Source organism: Coregonus lavaretus (assembly GCF_964263955.1).
Source record: "Coregonus lavaretus genome assembly, chromosome: 37".
In the NCBI taxonomy this organism is placed as follows: domain Eukaryota; kingdom Metazoa; phylum Chordata; class Actinopteri; order Salmoniformes; family Salmonidae; genus Coregonus; species Coregonus lavaretus.
Genome location: NC_140024.1, coordinates 11,120,391 through 11,136,868, shown reverse-complemented (window position 1 = coordinate 11,136,868; position 16,478 = coordinate 11,120,391). Strand labels below are relative to the sequence as shown.

Here is a 16,478-nt window from a genome sequence, read left to right as displayed (position 1 = left end):
AATGGTCCAACACCCAAAGGACATCCAACCAACTTGACACAACTGTGGGAAACATTGGAGTCAACATGGGCCAGCATCCCTGCCACAAGCACATGCAGTTTTCCCATTGTCAGTCAGTCACCTTTTCAGGTGAAGTACAGTTCACATGCACATTCACAAGAGGTTACAAAATATATATTTTTTATAAATCATGGATCAAAAGGCATTCAGGGGGAAACAATTGTTTAATTACTTGTATCAATAATGACCACTTAAGAATTATTTATTATTCTTCCAATAATGACCACTTAAGAATTATTTATTATTCTTCAGTATGAAATGATAAATTAATTGCCCCCAAGATCAGTGATACCAACAGCTTTTAATAATCTCCAGCAGATAAGTAACACGTTGGAATTTGAGGGAAAACTTAGCTGGGGACTTGCTGACTGGTTCACAGTTATATCCATTAGCATCTAAATTGTACAGTTGTAACAATTAACTACCCAAATGTCTTAATTACATTATGATCTTGAAAAACCAAAACATCAGCAGCGTACATTCAATATGCCGACCTTCCATATGAAATCACCAACTTTTAGACAAACAAAACTGATTTTATGCTTATTATTTCAAGGAAGAATAGTCTCTCAGTCCTACAGTTAAAATAGAAACAGTTCAAATATGTACATCTATGCCTACTGTAGTCCATTCTTATTAGCAGGACAGGTGTGCATTGAGCTTTTAGTCCTCCACAGGATTCCTAATTCTAAACTGGTCTAAGTATTGTATCCAGCTTCAAGATGTTCTTCAGGTTGATTAATAAAGATTGCATGCACTTTGGAGTGTTATGTCTGTGACAGAAATAAGATGAACAAAGAGGTTTAAGAAGCCATGAGAAGTCCTTGGCAGAAGCGCTGCGTTGGTTGGAGCAGCTGTGTTTGAAGTGTGGGCGTCCATACAAGAGTCCAACAATAAGAGAGAAAGCGTCAAATTCATTGACACAGTTCGGAGCAACAGTTCTCAGGTTTTTTTTCCTTTGTCAAGTAACAGCTGTCCCAAATCAGAAGGGAAACATATTCCTTTTTAGGTAAAGACAAGTAAAATTAAAGTTCCCCATTTCAAGCAATATGCTATGCCTGCCAGTCTAGGTGACCAGGTCAGCAACAGAGTCATCTAAGCCAGCGATGTTCTGGGCCAAACTGGCTCTTTCAGACCACTACAGTCTATTCTTGCAGCTGACAGTTCATTCAAAGTAGTAAACAAAACAAAAGCCTTCATAATCTGTCATGAAAAAAAACATTACAAATGTACACTGTATAGCACTCTTGTACATTATATCATTGTAATCGCTAAGGAATTCTAATACCAAATAAATTATAAAATCATTATTTGCAAGTCAACGGCTGCACAGAACCATATTATCATGAATTGTTTTATAGATTCAATGATACATGGTTTTAGGTCAAACTGCTTCATGGAATAATAATCTGTACCGTGTCTTCAGAATAGTCCATCGCCATAAGAGATGCACCTAAAACGTCTTCATGATTCCAACCAGTCCTAAGAATGACATCCGAAGCAACAGTGAAACAAAATGCGGAGGAATAAACCCTTTTGCTCGAATTTGCTATCCCACTCCATTTCAGTAAGATCCTAGAGCAAGTTGATAAGGTTTACAAAATGTCGATGGCTTGACGTCTCTTTCCATAGTCCACTGCCCGGTCTCCCTGCATGTCTCGGTCTTCATCATCTGAAAGGAGATTGAGGACAGAACATCAGGGAGTAGTCATCTCCCTCATCCCTAAATAACAGCTGCTAGATAGATTTAAAAGGAAATCCCTAAAGATTATCATTAGGAATGCTCAATAGAAGAGCAACATATTGTATGTATTAGTCTTGTCCCATGTCCGCCATAGAATTCCTTAACACTACTTTATCATCACAGTAGCCTATTAGAAAATGGCACTTTCAATGGCAGGAACAACAACAGCTGTTATAAATGTTATGATTTACATTTACATTAAAGGTTAACACACAAAACACTTCACAATCTAACCTGTCGTGGAGAAATGAATGACAGCTGTATAATAATGATAAGACCAGAACGCACATGCATTTGAAACTTCAAGTACTACTCAAACACAGCATCTATTCATCTACTGCAGGTGTACACAGATGTCCAGTGGGCACAGACAGGTGGCGGAGCACAGACAGTGGGGAAGCGCACAGCTGGATGGGGCATGCAGACATTGGAGTGGAGTCACACAGAACCATAAGTCACTGAGGGAGAGAAGTGCCCCTATCCACATGTAGAGGTAAGGCTTTATTGTGGTATACAATGATGGGAGGCTTGCCCTCCAGCCTAAATGACCCACTGAACAGTCCTCAGGCTTAGATCCTGAGGGGAGGTTGGTTATGGATGTTCCGGAGACAGGAATGGTGGGTAACTCAGGGTGCTGTGAGCTATGGCCGAGCTGGTGGTACTGAATCTAATGCAGGGGCAGCAGGAGTGGAGGAGGGAGAAATGGTGATACAGCTGGACTTGAAGACCCCTGGCCTGGCTCACCTTGGACGTCTTCCTCCCCACCATCACCATCCTCTTCCTCATTGTAGGCCAGCTCGGCCTGCTTGTCCGCCTCGTACTCACCCACGTTCCCATCGTCCCCATTGTAGTCCGCCAGCTTAGAGCCGTGCTGCGGATCTACAGGGGACTCGTTCTCATCAAAGAAACGGCCTGTAGAGGCAGAGAAGGGCCCCATCAGGAAGGGAGGGAAGCAAAGAGATTGTGACAGAGTCAGAAGAGGGGAGAGAGTGAATGAAAGAGGATGATGAAACTAAGAAATGGAGGGTATGAGATGGACTGAAGGAGGATGTGATGGGTTGGACAGTAAAGGTATGGGAGGGAGGCATAGTATATATGTTTAAGGGGATTTTTTGGGGGAGAAAAAAAAAGTAATTGGCAATGAAGTGATGTCAGTGTAAAGGAACTTGGGAGGAAAACATGTGTGTGTATGTGTGGTGCAGAGTGTGTGAAGATGAAGCAAGGAGAAGGGTAGCTGGCAGGGCAGCTGGTTGGGGTATTGTTTGGAGAGTAGGCAGCGAAGGGAGGGAGGGAGGGAGCAGAGCTGAAGCCAGGCAGGCAGCAGGAAGGAACACCCTGAGACCCTTGAAGTCAGGGGGCCTCTCTCACTGTGCGTACTCTATGGCATCTGGCCATCTCTCAATTCAGTCTGTGGCGACAGCACCTCTAATATGAATGACTTTATGAGCAGTGTTGAGGAAGGTTTGTTAAAACCCTGATAGCTAGGGAAGGCAACCACTTATAGTAGACCTAACGCAACCTTGAGAAAGAAAACTCTAGATAGGGCTCGGACTGCAGAGTGCGTTCAAAAATAGCTTATGTTATTGTAAAGGTTATGTTGTAACCTTGACACATCTGCAAGTGAGAGAAGCTCTTCTTACTGGGACGCTGCAGTTACATTTCAGAGTAAAGACACAACCACAGCATAAGTCTCCATGTGTCACATCTCCTGTGTACTGAGAGGTCCTCAGTCCCCCCATCTCCACCAGCCTTTGGAGGCACTCACTCTGTCTGTGACGCAGGGGCTCAGCAGGCTTGGGGTCTCTGGCATGCCGAGGTTCTATAGGGTTAGGCACCTGGGCGGGGTTAGGAGGCAGTCCTGCCCCTTTCCTCTGTACACCATCTGCTTTCATCACATTGTCAGGAGCTTAAAGGAGACAGCGAAACAGAGGTAGCATCAATAATGACTTTTCTGTTAGAAATATTTCACCAGAAATTTGGTCATCCTTTTTGGGCTTTTCATTTCAAATGTACAGTAGAGAGGTTTAGGGTGAACTCTGTCCTGTAGTACTGAATGTGCTCCTTCACAGAAAGCTAGCTTACAGTTTGAAGGAGCATGTTTTCAATCTCTGGGAGAAAAGGATTAATCACCTTTAAAAAGACAGAGGTTGCCAAACAGAGAGCAGAGCACTGCGCCAACAATACTTTTCCCTCCATTTTCTACACAAACATTCCATGAAAAAAACATCTGAACTAAAAACAGGAAGCCAGCATGGCTCACGTTTTATGGCAGCTAGTGTGGAGTTGAAGAGAGGCCAAGAGCAGCGGAGCCTCTGCTGCACACAGCCATTAAGAGCCCAGTCAGAGCAGTACCCAGGCCATGGCCTCAAGTCTCAAACTCAATGGCAGACACATGATAGCATGTCACCACTGAAGCATTACTGTTCTAAATAAGTGGTTTTGTCTCTGTGCAGCAAAACTAATAAAGTACATTGAAAATGCAAATATGTAGTGTGTGGAGCATGAGTTGAGTTGACATACCTCTAAGCGGTCTGTGCTGCTCTCCGAACTCATCTGCCTGGATGGCTGCCTTGTTGTCCTCGTCAAAGAGGATGGGTCTGTCTGCCACCGCCTGGGGGGGCTGCTGCTGGAGGGCCCCCGCTCGCCCCTCCATCCCCAACCCTAGGACCTTGTCCTGAATCTGGAGCACAGGCCGGTCCAGAGAGAGGTCTCGCCCAGCCCCCTCACCTGCCCCTGCACCCGCCTCTGCTCCCATACCAGCCCCCACCTCTCTTAACCCAGTATCAGGTATCTCTATGTGGTTCTGGGTGATGGCTGGCTTCTTCAGAGCTAGAGACAATGAGAGGGGAGGAGGACAGTTCCACTTGAGAGGGGAGGAGGACAGTTCCACTTACTGCCAGGGTCATCATCAAAAGTAGAATAACCAGAGAGAATAAATACTCACCAAATTGCACATCATCTATTTTTCCCACTTCACTGTCCTCAATACCAGGCATGCCAGCATCACTGCCAGGCTTGCCCAAATCTTCTGTGCCAGGAGGGAGGGAGAGAGAGAGATAGGGGAGAGAAAAGAGTGGATGGGGTGGAGGGAGAGTAGAGTGGATGGGGTGGAGGGAGAGAGGGTGGGTTAGCTCTGAAACATATTACACAGGCAGAATGTGGCAATATGAGCTGGTTGTAATGTTACCTTTGAGGTCAGTGTCTCGTTGGTGTGTGGCCACAGTGTGGTGCTCTTCTGCTGTCTCTACCTCAGTCCCTCCTTCTGCAGCTCCGACCTTCCTGCTATCCAGCACACTCTGCAGAGGGTGGGGAGGGAGGGGAGGGAGAAGAAGCAGAGAGGAGAGGGATGAATATAATCACTATTGCTGGGTAAGCAAAAAAGTCACGATGACTAAGTGCAGAGCTGCTGACATCCAGGACAAAGGATATTCCACAGTGTATGATCTATGAACACCAGCAGGGGGTGGTAGACAACCACTTACATTACGGGGAAAGGAAAGGTAGGGACATCATGACTAGGTGCTCTGATAGAGGGCCTCACCTTTCTCAGCTCCACCGCCTCCTCCTCCAGGGTCTTTTTAGCTTCTTTATACTCGTCCATTAGTTGTGTGATTTGACGCCCACACTGCAAACTAACATACACACAAACAATTGCTTAGACAAATCAGAGAGAAAAGCAATGAAGCTCGTGTTAGAATTCACACCAATGGCTATATTGGTGCGATAGTCATTATAACCTCAACTTTGCTGTGATTTTGTGAGCGTAGAGCAAGAACATGAAAGATTTATTGAAAGAGTTCACTCCCTGTACCTCTCATACTCCAGCTTCCTCTCCAGATTGGTGCTGTTCTTCTTCACCTCCCTCAGCTGGATCTCCTGCCTCATAAACTCCTGTTTCAGCTCCTTCAGCTGCTCTACACCCCCCCAAAAACACACAATATAACCTTAGGGTTCATATTCTATGGACAAATGCAATTTCAACCATGCAGTGATATTAGGCTACAGCTTTAGTGTTGGACAATCATTCAATAAAGAAACTAGGAATGACAACATTGCAAATCTGTATGCATTAGAGTCCACTTGGGACTTGAGATAAAACATCTTAACAGCACTAACAGCATTATGCAAACTGCTGTTACTGCTCCAGGCTCCATCTATGGTAATACAAGCCCATACTGCCTTCTGCTAGCCATAAGACCCCAACAGAAGTGTGCCCTCTGCTGGCCAGTGTCTGCTCTTACCTTTCAGCCTCACAATCTCCGACATCTGTGCTGTGACATCACCCTGCACCTTCATCTGGGAAGGACAGAAAAGAACATCAGTCTGAGGAAAGGTCACCAGAACACTTTGTTACCAGAACTCTTTGTTATCATATTAATGCCAAATACAACCGGTTTAACTGGAAATATAAAGTGGCTGAACTAGCCTAACTGGAAGGATGACATTTTTATACTAAGGCCAGGTGCAATAGCACTTTAATGTCAGCTCAGCAACAGAGATATCTAGCTGAATAAAGGTTCTGCTGAGTGAAAACTGCTTGCAAAATGCTCCATCGGATTCATTGTGTCTGACCAGCCGAGTGACTAGAAGACCATCTGCAGCCAGATAGAGTCAGATTAGATGGAAGAGAGATCCTAGGGACAGCCAGGCTGAGGAAGTCAGAACAATCCACAGAGCAGCAGCTTTCATTAGATCTCCTCTCCCCTTCATAATGAAGCCTGATGGCGGGAGAGAGGGAGACCTATCTAAGCTGAACACATCTATGGCTCACTGTAATAGGAATATTTAAGATGAATAAAGTTCACATTCAGGTTAGAGTGATTAACAATGTTTAGCATTTTTATACATTTTCCCTTTCTGTAATACAGAAATGGTTTCTAGTGTTCTGTTTGTGACACTTGGGTTGATGTCACTAAACTGGATGCTGTATGTTATGGGTTAAACTCCTATCTGTTGATAGTGATTGACGCCAGACTGGAGGTACAAGGACACAGTGATTGCGATTGTATTCTGTGAAACACTGATTCTGTAGCAACTTACAAAGTCCATGCCTTTTGTTTTGACTTCCCAATAGCCTCTCGGGTTTACAGAACCGTTGTCTGCTGTTTAGAATATAAGGGCCTTCTCAGAGAAGACCAGTTAGACATTTTCTCTGCTTCTGTGTTGGAGGTGTCTCCCTGTTGCAACTTGTAAAACAGAATTGATTTGCGATTGACTTTCTGTGACTGCTCTTTTGTTCACCTGGAAATTCCTATTACATCCCCAGACCGCTTAGAGTGAAACCAGCTTATAGTCAGAACAATGTGCTATTGACCCATTATGACACACTGACCGCCTAAGGAATTATTCCACTTCTTTACATACATGTACAAAGACAAAATTCAATTGCAAGTGTTTTTGTTGCCTCAACGAGAGGAGAGCGGCTGTGGCTTTGAGGTAGATTTCAGGAGCAGCAGGAGGGGTGCAAGCATTGATCTCAGGGGACAGAGGGGAGGAGGTGAATGTGAAATGCAGCTGGGAGAGAAACAGAGGAGGATGGAAGGCCATCCCCAGGGCTCTATTTGTGCATGCTTAGAGGGACAGAGAACGTGAAGTGTCTACATGTCTGGTATCTGCATATTTCTGTGTCCATATGCGCAAGTTTGACAGACATTAGCCTACGTGGCCACACCAACACCTGAGCTGTATTAACGTCTATTCATGTATACAGTTACCTTTGTATTGAACATAATATAACACAGTAAAAGAGGTGAGGCTGAGTGTGTGGCAACATTAGGCTACACCAAATAAGAGTAGGTATTTGCATTCTGTGCTCAACATAAATCAAGCATGTTGTATCTGTGGATTTGTTACAAAGGCATTATGAGATTAATTTATGCATACATCCTGTGTTCAGTTTCATATTTGTGCAATGGTTATACACCGTTGCCAGATGTAGGCTACACCTATTTCAAAAGGAAATCCTAATTTATCCAGTTTGCTTTCCTTTGTCCGGTCTTTCCCTCCCCCTACCTTGACCACAATAAGACGGCTCAGCGCCCAGTGTTACCCAGTGACCTAAAGAGGGAGCCATTATCGCAGCCCTCCTCATTGGCAGTACAATCAGTCACAGAAGGAGCTACTGCACATGCACTGCCAAATATACTTGGTATCCTCTCCTCTACCATGCACAAAGTAAATGCATTCACTTGGTAGAACAAATTAGTAGATGCGGAGCATCACATCTGCAATACCCATCTTTTTGAATATACCAAACCATATCTAATTGAAAGCGCTCAAGCTGTCCAAAATCCAACACAGGCCATATATGTCCACTCAGGTCAGTGGCTGAGAGACCACAGATGGCAGACGGAGTGAGAATCTGTCAGACGAGAGAGTTCTGTCCTCCTGAGCCCATGACTGATCCAGACAGGCCCCTCTCTGCCCTCCACTCAATTATACCATCTACCTTATCTGGGGTCTGACTATATCTCTAAAGCCCAGCCAAACGTATAACCAGTCAGAATGAGCAAAACTGTCATCAGTGTAAGGACAGGAGATTAACTGCGAAAAACACAAGCATAGGACCATCAAACCTAGGAGCTTCATAGACCTACTGTATTCTACACCATCAATGCATGAAATAAACAAAGACAAAAGTAAGCGTCAAACCCAGCCCAGAGAAACCAAATCGATTTGAGCATGGTGCAGACACCAAGGGGATGCCTTGCTGGCTGGGATTACCCTTTCAAGGTGGAAGTAACCACAGGTCAAAAGAGATCACTACTTTATTTGCCTGCCCCATACATGCAATCCAATACTAGTCTCTCCCAAAGCAGATTCTCTCTCTGATAGCTCCATTGGCCCAGTCACTAAACAGTGTGTTAGGCTGCCATCATGTCTGATATTCCTTCTTCATGTGCTCCTGTTTGTTAATTGAAGGGAGTGAAAGCGAAGGAACCGCTCAATGAGTAAAGAAACCGTTCTTTATAGGCTAAGGAGGGAATAGTATCCATTCGGGCACCCCTATATGACTGTCCCACAGACAAACACCTCCCCACAAATGAGATTCACGTCTCCATCAGTAGCCACTAGCCACCAATCAAATCACACGGGTGGATTCTCCAGGGAGAACAAAGGGCTTGAATCAAATCCACACAGAGAGGGAGAGAAAGAGGGGCTCAGGACTTTAATGAGACAGAATGCACAGAAGAGGAGTGTCAGTAATTACAGCATCAATGTCAGCCATTGTGGAGATAAAAGCTTCATGCTGTCACCTTCCCTGAAAAGAGACACTGAGTGGTTCAGTCTCTCCACCTAATCTGCTGTGTGGAAAATAACAGTGCTCTTTCTAGGCACCCACAAAGCACACTGCGGATGTGGAGACCGAAACATTAAAGCAAAGCACCTCAAAGACTTTTACATTGTGTTGCTTCTCTATCCTTCAGCCCTTTCAGCAGTACTAGGAGAGGACTATTGGCATAACTAGGCTATGCTAATACACCTTGATTCCTACTACCACCACAACTCAAATCCCATTCCTGATATGGTGTGTGACTGACAGTTACTAACACACCCTGTCCTTAGTAGTGGAGTTGACAGAGGAGTGGAACACCTGCACAGGAGGAACAGAGTAGAACAGGATGCTGGTTAGGGTTGGGCGATATTACGATAGCATCGTCTATCGACGACGATTGACAACCATCGTCGATGGCGACGACATGATGTGAGACAGTTTAGCCTAGATAGTCTATTAGTCACATGCACGGGGTCGCTGATGTAACCACAGGGTACAGTGAAATTCTTATGCGCTGAGCTACAACAGTGGAGGTATAAAAAAAAAAAAGGTGAATTTAGACAATATTTGCCTATTTCAATAAATATGTTACAGTGCCTTCAGAAACACCCCTGGACTTTTTCCACCTTTTGTTGTGTTACAGCCTGATTTTTAAATGGATTAAATTGAGATTGTGTGTCACTGGCCTACACACAATACCCCATGTCAGTGGACTTATGTTTCTAGACATTTCTTTTATTAAAAATGAAAAGCTGAAATGTCTTGAGTCAATAAGATTTCAAACCCTTTGTTATGGCAAGCCTAACTAAACTCAGGAGTAAAAATGTGCTCAACAAGTCACATAATAACTGGCATGTACACTCCGTGTGCAATAATGTAGTATTATTTGTTGTTGTCATTTAGCAGACGCTCTTATTTACATTTTAGTCATTTAGCAGACGCTCTTATCCAGAGCGACTTACAGTTAGTGAGTGCATACATTTTCATACTGGCCCCCCGTGGGAAACGAACCCACAACCCTGGCGTTGCAAGCTCCATGCTCTACCAACTGAGCTACACGGGGCCTTTATGCTGTTCTTGCCATAATATGGACTTGGTCTTTTACCAAATAGGGCCATCTTCCGTATACCAACCCTACCTTGTCACAACACAACTGATTGGCTCAAACGCATTAAGGAAATAAATTCCACAAATTAACTTTTAACAAGGCACACCTGTTAATTGAAATGCATTCCAGGTGACTACCTCATGAAGCTGGTTGAGAGAATGCCAAGAGATTACTTTAGAAATGTGCATGCGTCATTCAAATTAGTCAACCAACATAGTTTGCCTTCAAATCTCATATTTAGCCAAGCAGGGTGTACCATGCCAAACAAAACAGCAGCTAGACACACACATATTTAAAGATTGTGATAACGGAAATTACCTATCAAAACAAACGCAAATGGAAAGCTGACTACTGTCTATCAGAAAATGCATTACAGGATGTTAAACAGAGCTTGTTTGTACTTTTATAGCACACAGATCAAAAACATTGGCTAGTCTGTGTCTGGGACACCAGCCCTTAGTTAGAGAATATCAAAAGCATTACATTTTTATGGGCAACAAACCACCTCAAGACTATTAGTTGCAACATTAAAGAGATCAGTGTTCTACTATAGCATGTGTTTACATGTGCTATATACACCAAACACTGAATCCTTACTATTTCTTTAATTACTGAAACCATAATTAAAGGAAATAATCATAGGTCCACTTATCCAGAGCGACATACAGGCGCAATTAGGGTTAAGTGCCTTGCTCAAGAGCACATCGACAGATTTTTCACCTAGTCGGCTCGGGGATTAGAACCAGCGACCTTTCAGTTACTGGCACAACGCTCTTAACCACTAAGCTACCTGCCGCTCCAGGCATGATTTTGGAATAACTACCTCATCTATGTACCCCACACATACAGATAATTGTAACAGATTCAAAGAAGGGCACCCATTGGTAGATGGGTAAAAAAATAAAAATAAAGCAGACATTGAATATCCCTTTGAGCATGGTGAAGTGATTAATTACACTTTGGATGGTGTATCAATACACTCAGTCACTACAAAGATACAGGCATCCTTCCTAACTCAGTTGCCGGAGAGGAAGGAAACCGCTCAGAGATTGCACCATGAGGACAATGGTGACTTCAAATCAAATGTTATTGGTCACATACACGTGTTTAGCAGATGTTATTGCGGGTGTAGTGAAATGCTTGTAAATGCTTTAAAGTAAAACTGCTAAAAAAATGTGGCAAAGAAATTAACTTTATGTACAGAATACAAAGCATTATGTTTGGGTCAAATCCAACACATCACCGAGTGCCACTTCATATTTTCAAGCATGGTGGTGGCTGCATCATGTTATGGGTATGTTTGTCATCGGCAACAACTAGGGAGTTTTTTTTTTGTATAAAAATAAACTGAATAGACTTGAAAATGGCTGTCTAGCAATGATCAACAACCAACTTGACAGAGCTTGAAGAATATATATTTGTTGTATTTTGTAATGTTTTAATGGGCAAATATAGTACAATCCAGGTATGCAAAGCTCTTAGAGACTTACCCAGAAAGACTCACTGCTGTAGTCACTGCCAAAGGTGATTCTAACATGTATTGACTCAGGGGGTTGAATAGTTATCTAATAAAGATACTTTTATTTTCATTAATGTTCTACAAATGTTAGAATTTTTCTTCCACTTTGACAGAGTATTTTGTGTAGATCGTTGACAAAATATAATAATTAAATCCATTTTAATCCCACCTTATAACAAAATGTGGAAAAAGTCAATGGGTGTGAATATTTTCTGAAGTCATTGTATGGGCTAAAGCACCCCATTGTGATATCATTACTTCACATTCACTGTAAACAATGTAGCTTTTGACACAAATCAGCTACTTTGACCACTTTCCCAACAAGTTAGACAAAATGTTATAGGATATGACATCTTGATCAACCTCTCTGCTATTCAAATATGGAATCAGAACACAAATATATTGTACAGATCTAACGATACAGCTGTTTTAGTATCCACATCAATAACTTGTTGTATACATTTTTGTCAATTTGACCACTTTCCAAACAACAGACAAAAAGATAGAGGGTATGAAATCTTCCTCTACTATTCAAATCTGGAAATAAGAACAGAAATATCTACTACCTATAGTACAGCCGTTTTAGTAACAAACTAATTTAGCCAACTTTCCACTGTTGAATTAACTGCCATGGAACTTTTCAGAACTTTCAAATTATAACAATGGGGGAGCACAGTCTAAGCATGAGAAAATGGATGTTTCTCAATATGCATGCTACCGCGCTCCACACTCTCAAGCGCCGAGTGCATTCTCTGAGGACGTTCTCTTGAGTACATTATTGTGAGGACGAGTGTGGAGAACGCATAAAACATTACATTTGAGAAGCACTCGCAGTACTTTATTACCTTACGCTGCACCTCCACTGAACCTTCTTCCAGCCAGGACAATGGCAACAATAGAAACGAAACAAGATATACGCAAAGCAAACGTTTTACTTATCAGCTAGCTATATGTGAATCATAATAATCTAGCCAGCTAGTTCAACAGGCAAAAATGACCTCAAATGTTATGCAAGGTAGATGTCAAATCTTTGTAGGTAGCTAGCTAGCTAACAATTATTAGTGATTATCTGGCTAGCTAACAGTAGTAGCTAGCCAGTTAGCCCTATTGACTTACTATGGGCTTGCAATCTACACACACTACAGTGGGTATTGTAGGCAAGTAAACATACATTAATAAATACATGCTGTGTTAATTTTGGTATCAAGATAAAACATAGTCAGGCAACATATAAGATGTGAATAAGCAACATTTCATTCCGAAGTCGGAGTGTATTTTCTCTCACTTCAGCTCAAATAATGACCGCCACTTTTTACGTGGTTGCATCATATTTCTGTGCATACTTTACATTGAAGCTTGCGTCGACGCATGCTTAAGAAATATATGCAAACAGAGTACGCGTTCGAGAAGTGCCCTCTGTCGCATACATTGATTTGGACTCATACTCCGACCCTCCCGTACTCGGAGCACGTGGTATGCATTTTGAGAAACACCAAATGAGCAAATGTGACTTTTAACACAAATCAAGCTACCTTGACCACTTTCCCCAACAACACATCATAGATAAAAACTTAAAAGGGTATGACACCTTGGTCTACTTCTCTGATATTCAAATCTGAAATCAAAACAGCAATAATTACAACCAATCACAAAATAAGCCAGTATAGTGTAGAGAATCATTGTACCATCTAAACCACTGTGAAATATATTTTTCATAACCAAAAATATTGTATTTTCAGCTGGTGTACAAAACTGAAAGTAAAGACGCCAAAAACTCAACTTAAGAACGGGAAGCATAGAAATAGTGCACATAGAACCGATCTACCGCTTCTTAAACTTGCTTTTAATGACAAATCTATAACTCATATTTCTATGTCTTCTGTACTCTATTATTACAGTTTGCATATACACTGTGGTATTGTAGTAAGAGAGTGGATAACAGTGTAGTAGGCTAGTCTGAGTGTAGTTATTTGTGATAAAATGTGATCTAACTGCCCCACAATCCAAAGTAATAAAGTAGATAGTGTAGTCTCAAAGCAATCAGACCAATTATTTTACTAAATGTAACTTTGAATATATTTAACTGCTTGGTTTTAGTAAAACATTTAAAAACTTCTTCCCCTACCACAAAGACACTTGTAAAGAGTTAAAGTCCCACCAATTTTTCTTCATGGAGAATGTCCATCTAGTTTATTTTTCTATTATTTAATGAGGGGAAAGACTGCTTCTATCCAGCCCATGATGTAGGCCTATAACCTAGCGCACTATGGTAAGACAGCCCGTTCCTCAGACAGTCACTGCTCTATCATGTATGCGCCACACTGACACACACACAAACACAAACCTGTTCTGCTCCTCCACCAAAAAGGAATATTAGAAAATATTTGCCATTGCCTGCACTTAGCCTCTGTCCAGGCTTTTAAAAATCATCTTTCGTCATGATTCGTCCAGTTGCATTCAATTTCACACTATAGGCCAACTGTCGTTTATTTTTATTTTTATGGAGGGTACAATAGGGGTGTGTTTTATGGGTACATAATCACAATAGGACTAAGGTTGACGTCGCCCAACCCTATCACTGGTAACATCAGAAAATAAGATCCTGATATGGGACAACGAGCAGATTAACGCTGGGAAAAATCTGGGATTGGTATTACACTACACCATCCCTCATGTTGAACAGAAGATTTGCACTGTTGGACACCATTAACATTCAGGAGATGAGCTGTAATTAAAATATACAATCCGGTTTGGGCATGGCTAGCCCACACAATCCGAAGAGCAAACATCCGTGTGGGTACGGCATAATGCTAATGAAAGGTAGGCCCTCCCCTTCAGCTGTTCTCGCCACACCTCCTATGCAATCTGATGCGGCACATAAGCATACATTGAGGCGGTTGGGACAAGAGGGGGGGCAGACAATGTAGTAAGGGTAAAAAGAGGCTGGTCCCCAGCACTGGGCACACAGACAGGCCCTTGCAGAGGGGCCCCAGCTGGGACTCATAACCCCCATGTCTGCAGGGAGGGAGACTATACCTCCTGTCAAATGACTAATATAAGAGCACAAATACACACCAATAAACAATGTGCAAACTGCAATGCAATGCCAGGTTAGCAGGCGCTATTGTGATGGGGAAAAATGAGTTTAGCTGTTACACGATATGGCTTTTGAAATCACCTTTGAAATTCAAAGGATCTGATGGCTATCACAGCTGAAGTACGATAAACAATATTTTAGTTTAAGTGGTTATTTTATGAGTTTAACCTAAATTTAAAATGACATCAAGACTCATTCCTTGAATTAGGAAGTAAAAAAAAAAGGTGTCACTTAGGTTGTACTGATGTGTACCTCAAACTCATCTCTAAGGCTTAGATGACGACAATGCACTGGGACAACCCACTTTCAACTTTGGCTTGCTTGCTTGTGTGTTTTAGGCATTCAAAACATTGCTGGAGACTGCTCCGTTTTTACCCATGTTGGTAGGTGACACTAGGTTTTGCCCTCTACTGTAATACAACAATAGGATGCAGGTGCAAGGCTGCTTTCCACCTGTCAAACCTCTGGCACAGTTAGTTCATATGCCTGAGACCTGCATGAACTAGGAAGCATAGTTACTACAGATGGATGAAGTGATCTAGTATCGAGTCCTACCCACCTTTTCATCTGTGCACTTTTTGATGAGTGCTTCACGAGCGTGCAGCTTGCCCTCCAGCATGCTGTTATCTCCTTCCTTCTGATCGATCTGTTTCCTGTGCGTGTCTACCTGCACCATCAGCTCCGAGTTGCGCTTCTCCAGTCGACTGCGCGCCGCGTCGGTCCGCTTCACCTGTGTCTGCACCTCAGCCAACTCGTCCAATAGGCGCCCTTGCTTGTTGGACACAGTCCAGTAGTTGAAAGACAGTATGGCAATGATCACCATCAATGCGATCAGGATGAAGGACGGCAGACGGCCTCCCCGTCGGTTTGCGCCAAAGCCAACCATTTCAGAATGTGTTCTATAATTGATCTAGAAAAGCCTATACTTCCACTGGTAAACAAATTGGGTAGCTGACATGCCGTTCAATTACGGCAAACATACAGCCACTGACATAGTCAATAAAGAAAGCATTTGTATCAAACCCCAATCGAGTTAATTGCATTAGCTAGCTGCAGGAAATGTGGGGAATAGTTATTCACGCGCCTTCCCTCTTCCGCACAGTTGTCGCCTGTCTTGTTTGCATTCATCCAATGACGCTGTCAGTGGATGAAATGCATCTGCAGCGACGTGGCCTAAATGCAATAGCAAACACTAGCCAAGCATGCAAGTGCCAAATTATTTAACTATCTAACGAGTCCAGAGTCAAATTATCTGAACGATTCTGGTGGGCCGTGAATCGTTTCAAGACAGCTAGAAAAAGTGTATTTATCCACCAAATCGTAAACCTACAGTTGCTAGCTAACACTTTAGCAACCTGATTGCGCTAACACAGATTTACCAAACTGGTTTGGCTAGCTGCTTGCCCTGAACGTGCTAGTCAGACACACTTGAAAGCAACTATTGTCATCCTAATGATACATCTTCATTATGCATTTTAATTATGTATATAGAAAATACTGTATTCAAACGTTAATCTAGCTAGCTAGCTAACCTTTCTAGCGCTATCCAATGCAATTCAACGAAGTCGCTACGCGTTAACTGCTAATCCTAGGAGCTACTACGCGAGATAGCAAAAGGGTAGCAATACGTTCTTTGTAGCTAGCTACTAGACTCATTTAAATACATTAACACGT

The 16,478-nt window shown here is 42.6% G+C and overlaps 1 protein-coding gene across 5 annotated transcripts; it reads right to left on the bottom strand.

Moving 5' to 3' along the window:
* Positions 1-205: 205 nt before the first annotated feature.
* Positions 206-16,268, bottom strand: LOC311111532 (protein GOLM2-like). Of its 5 annotated transcripts, none has more exons than XM_084154269.1 (10): positions 15,364-15,790; positions 6,046-6,100; positions 5,616-5,718; positions 5,346-5,436; positions 4,992-5,100; positions 4,749-4,832; positions 4,325-4,633; positions 3,570-3,710; positions 2,549-2,716; positions 206-1,732 (listed from the first exon to the last, which is right to left on the bottom strand). In XM_084154269.1, the coding sequence occupies exons 1-10, from the start codon at positions 15,688-15,690 to the stop codon at positions 1,656-1,658; spliced, it is 1,464 nt and encodes a 487-aa protein (XP_084010395.1). In that variant the 5' UTR covers positions 15,691-15,790; the 3' UTR covers positions 206-1,655. The 5 variants fall into 5 exon arrangements, with proteins under 5 accessions (XP_084010395.1, XP_084010397.1, XP_084010396.1 ...); XM_084154271.1 differs by having other exon boundaries at positions 2,630-2,716; XM_084154270.1 differs by having other exon boundaries at positions 4,749-4,829.
* Positions 16,269-16,478: the final 210 nt, after the last annotated feature.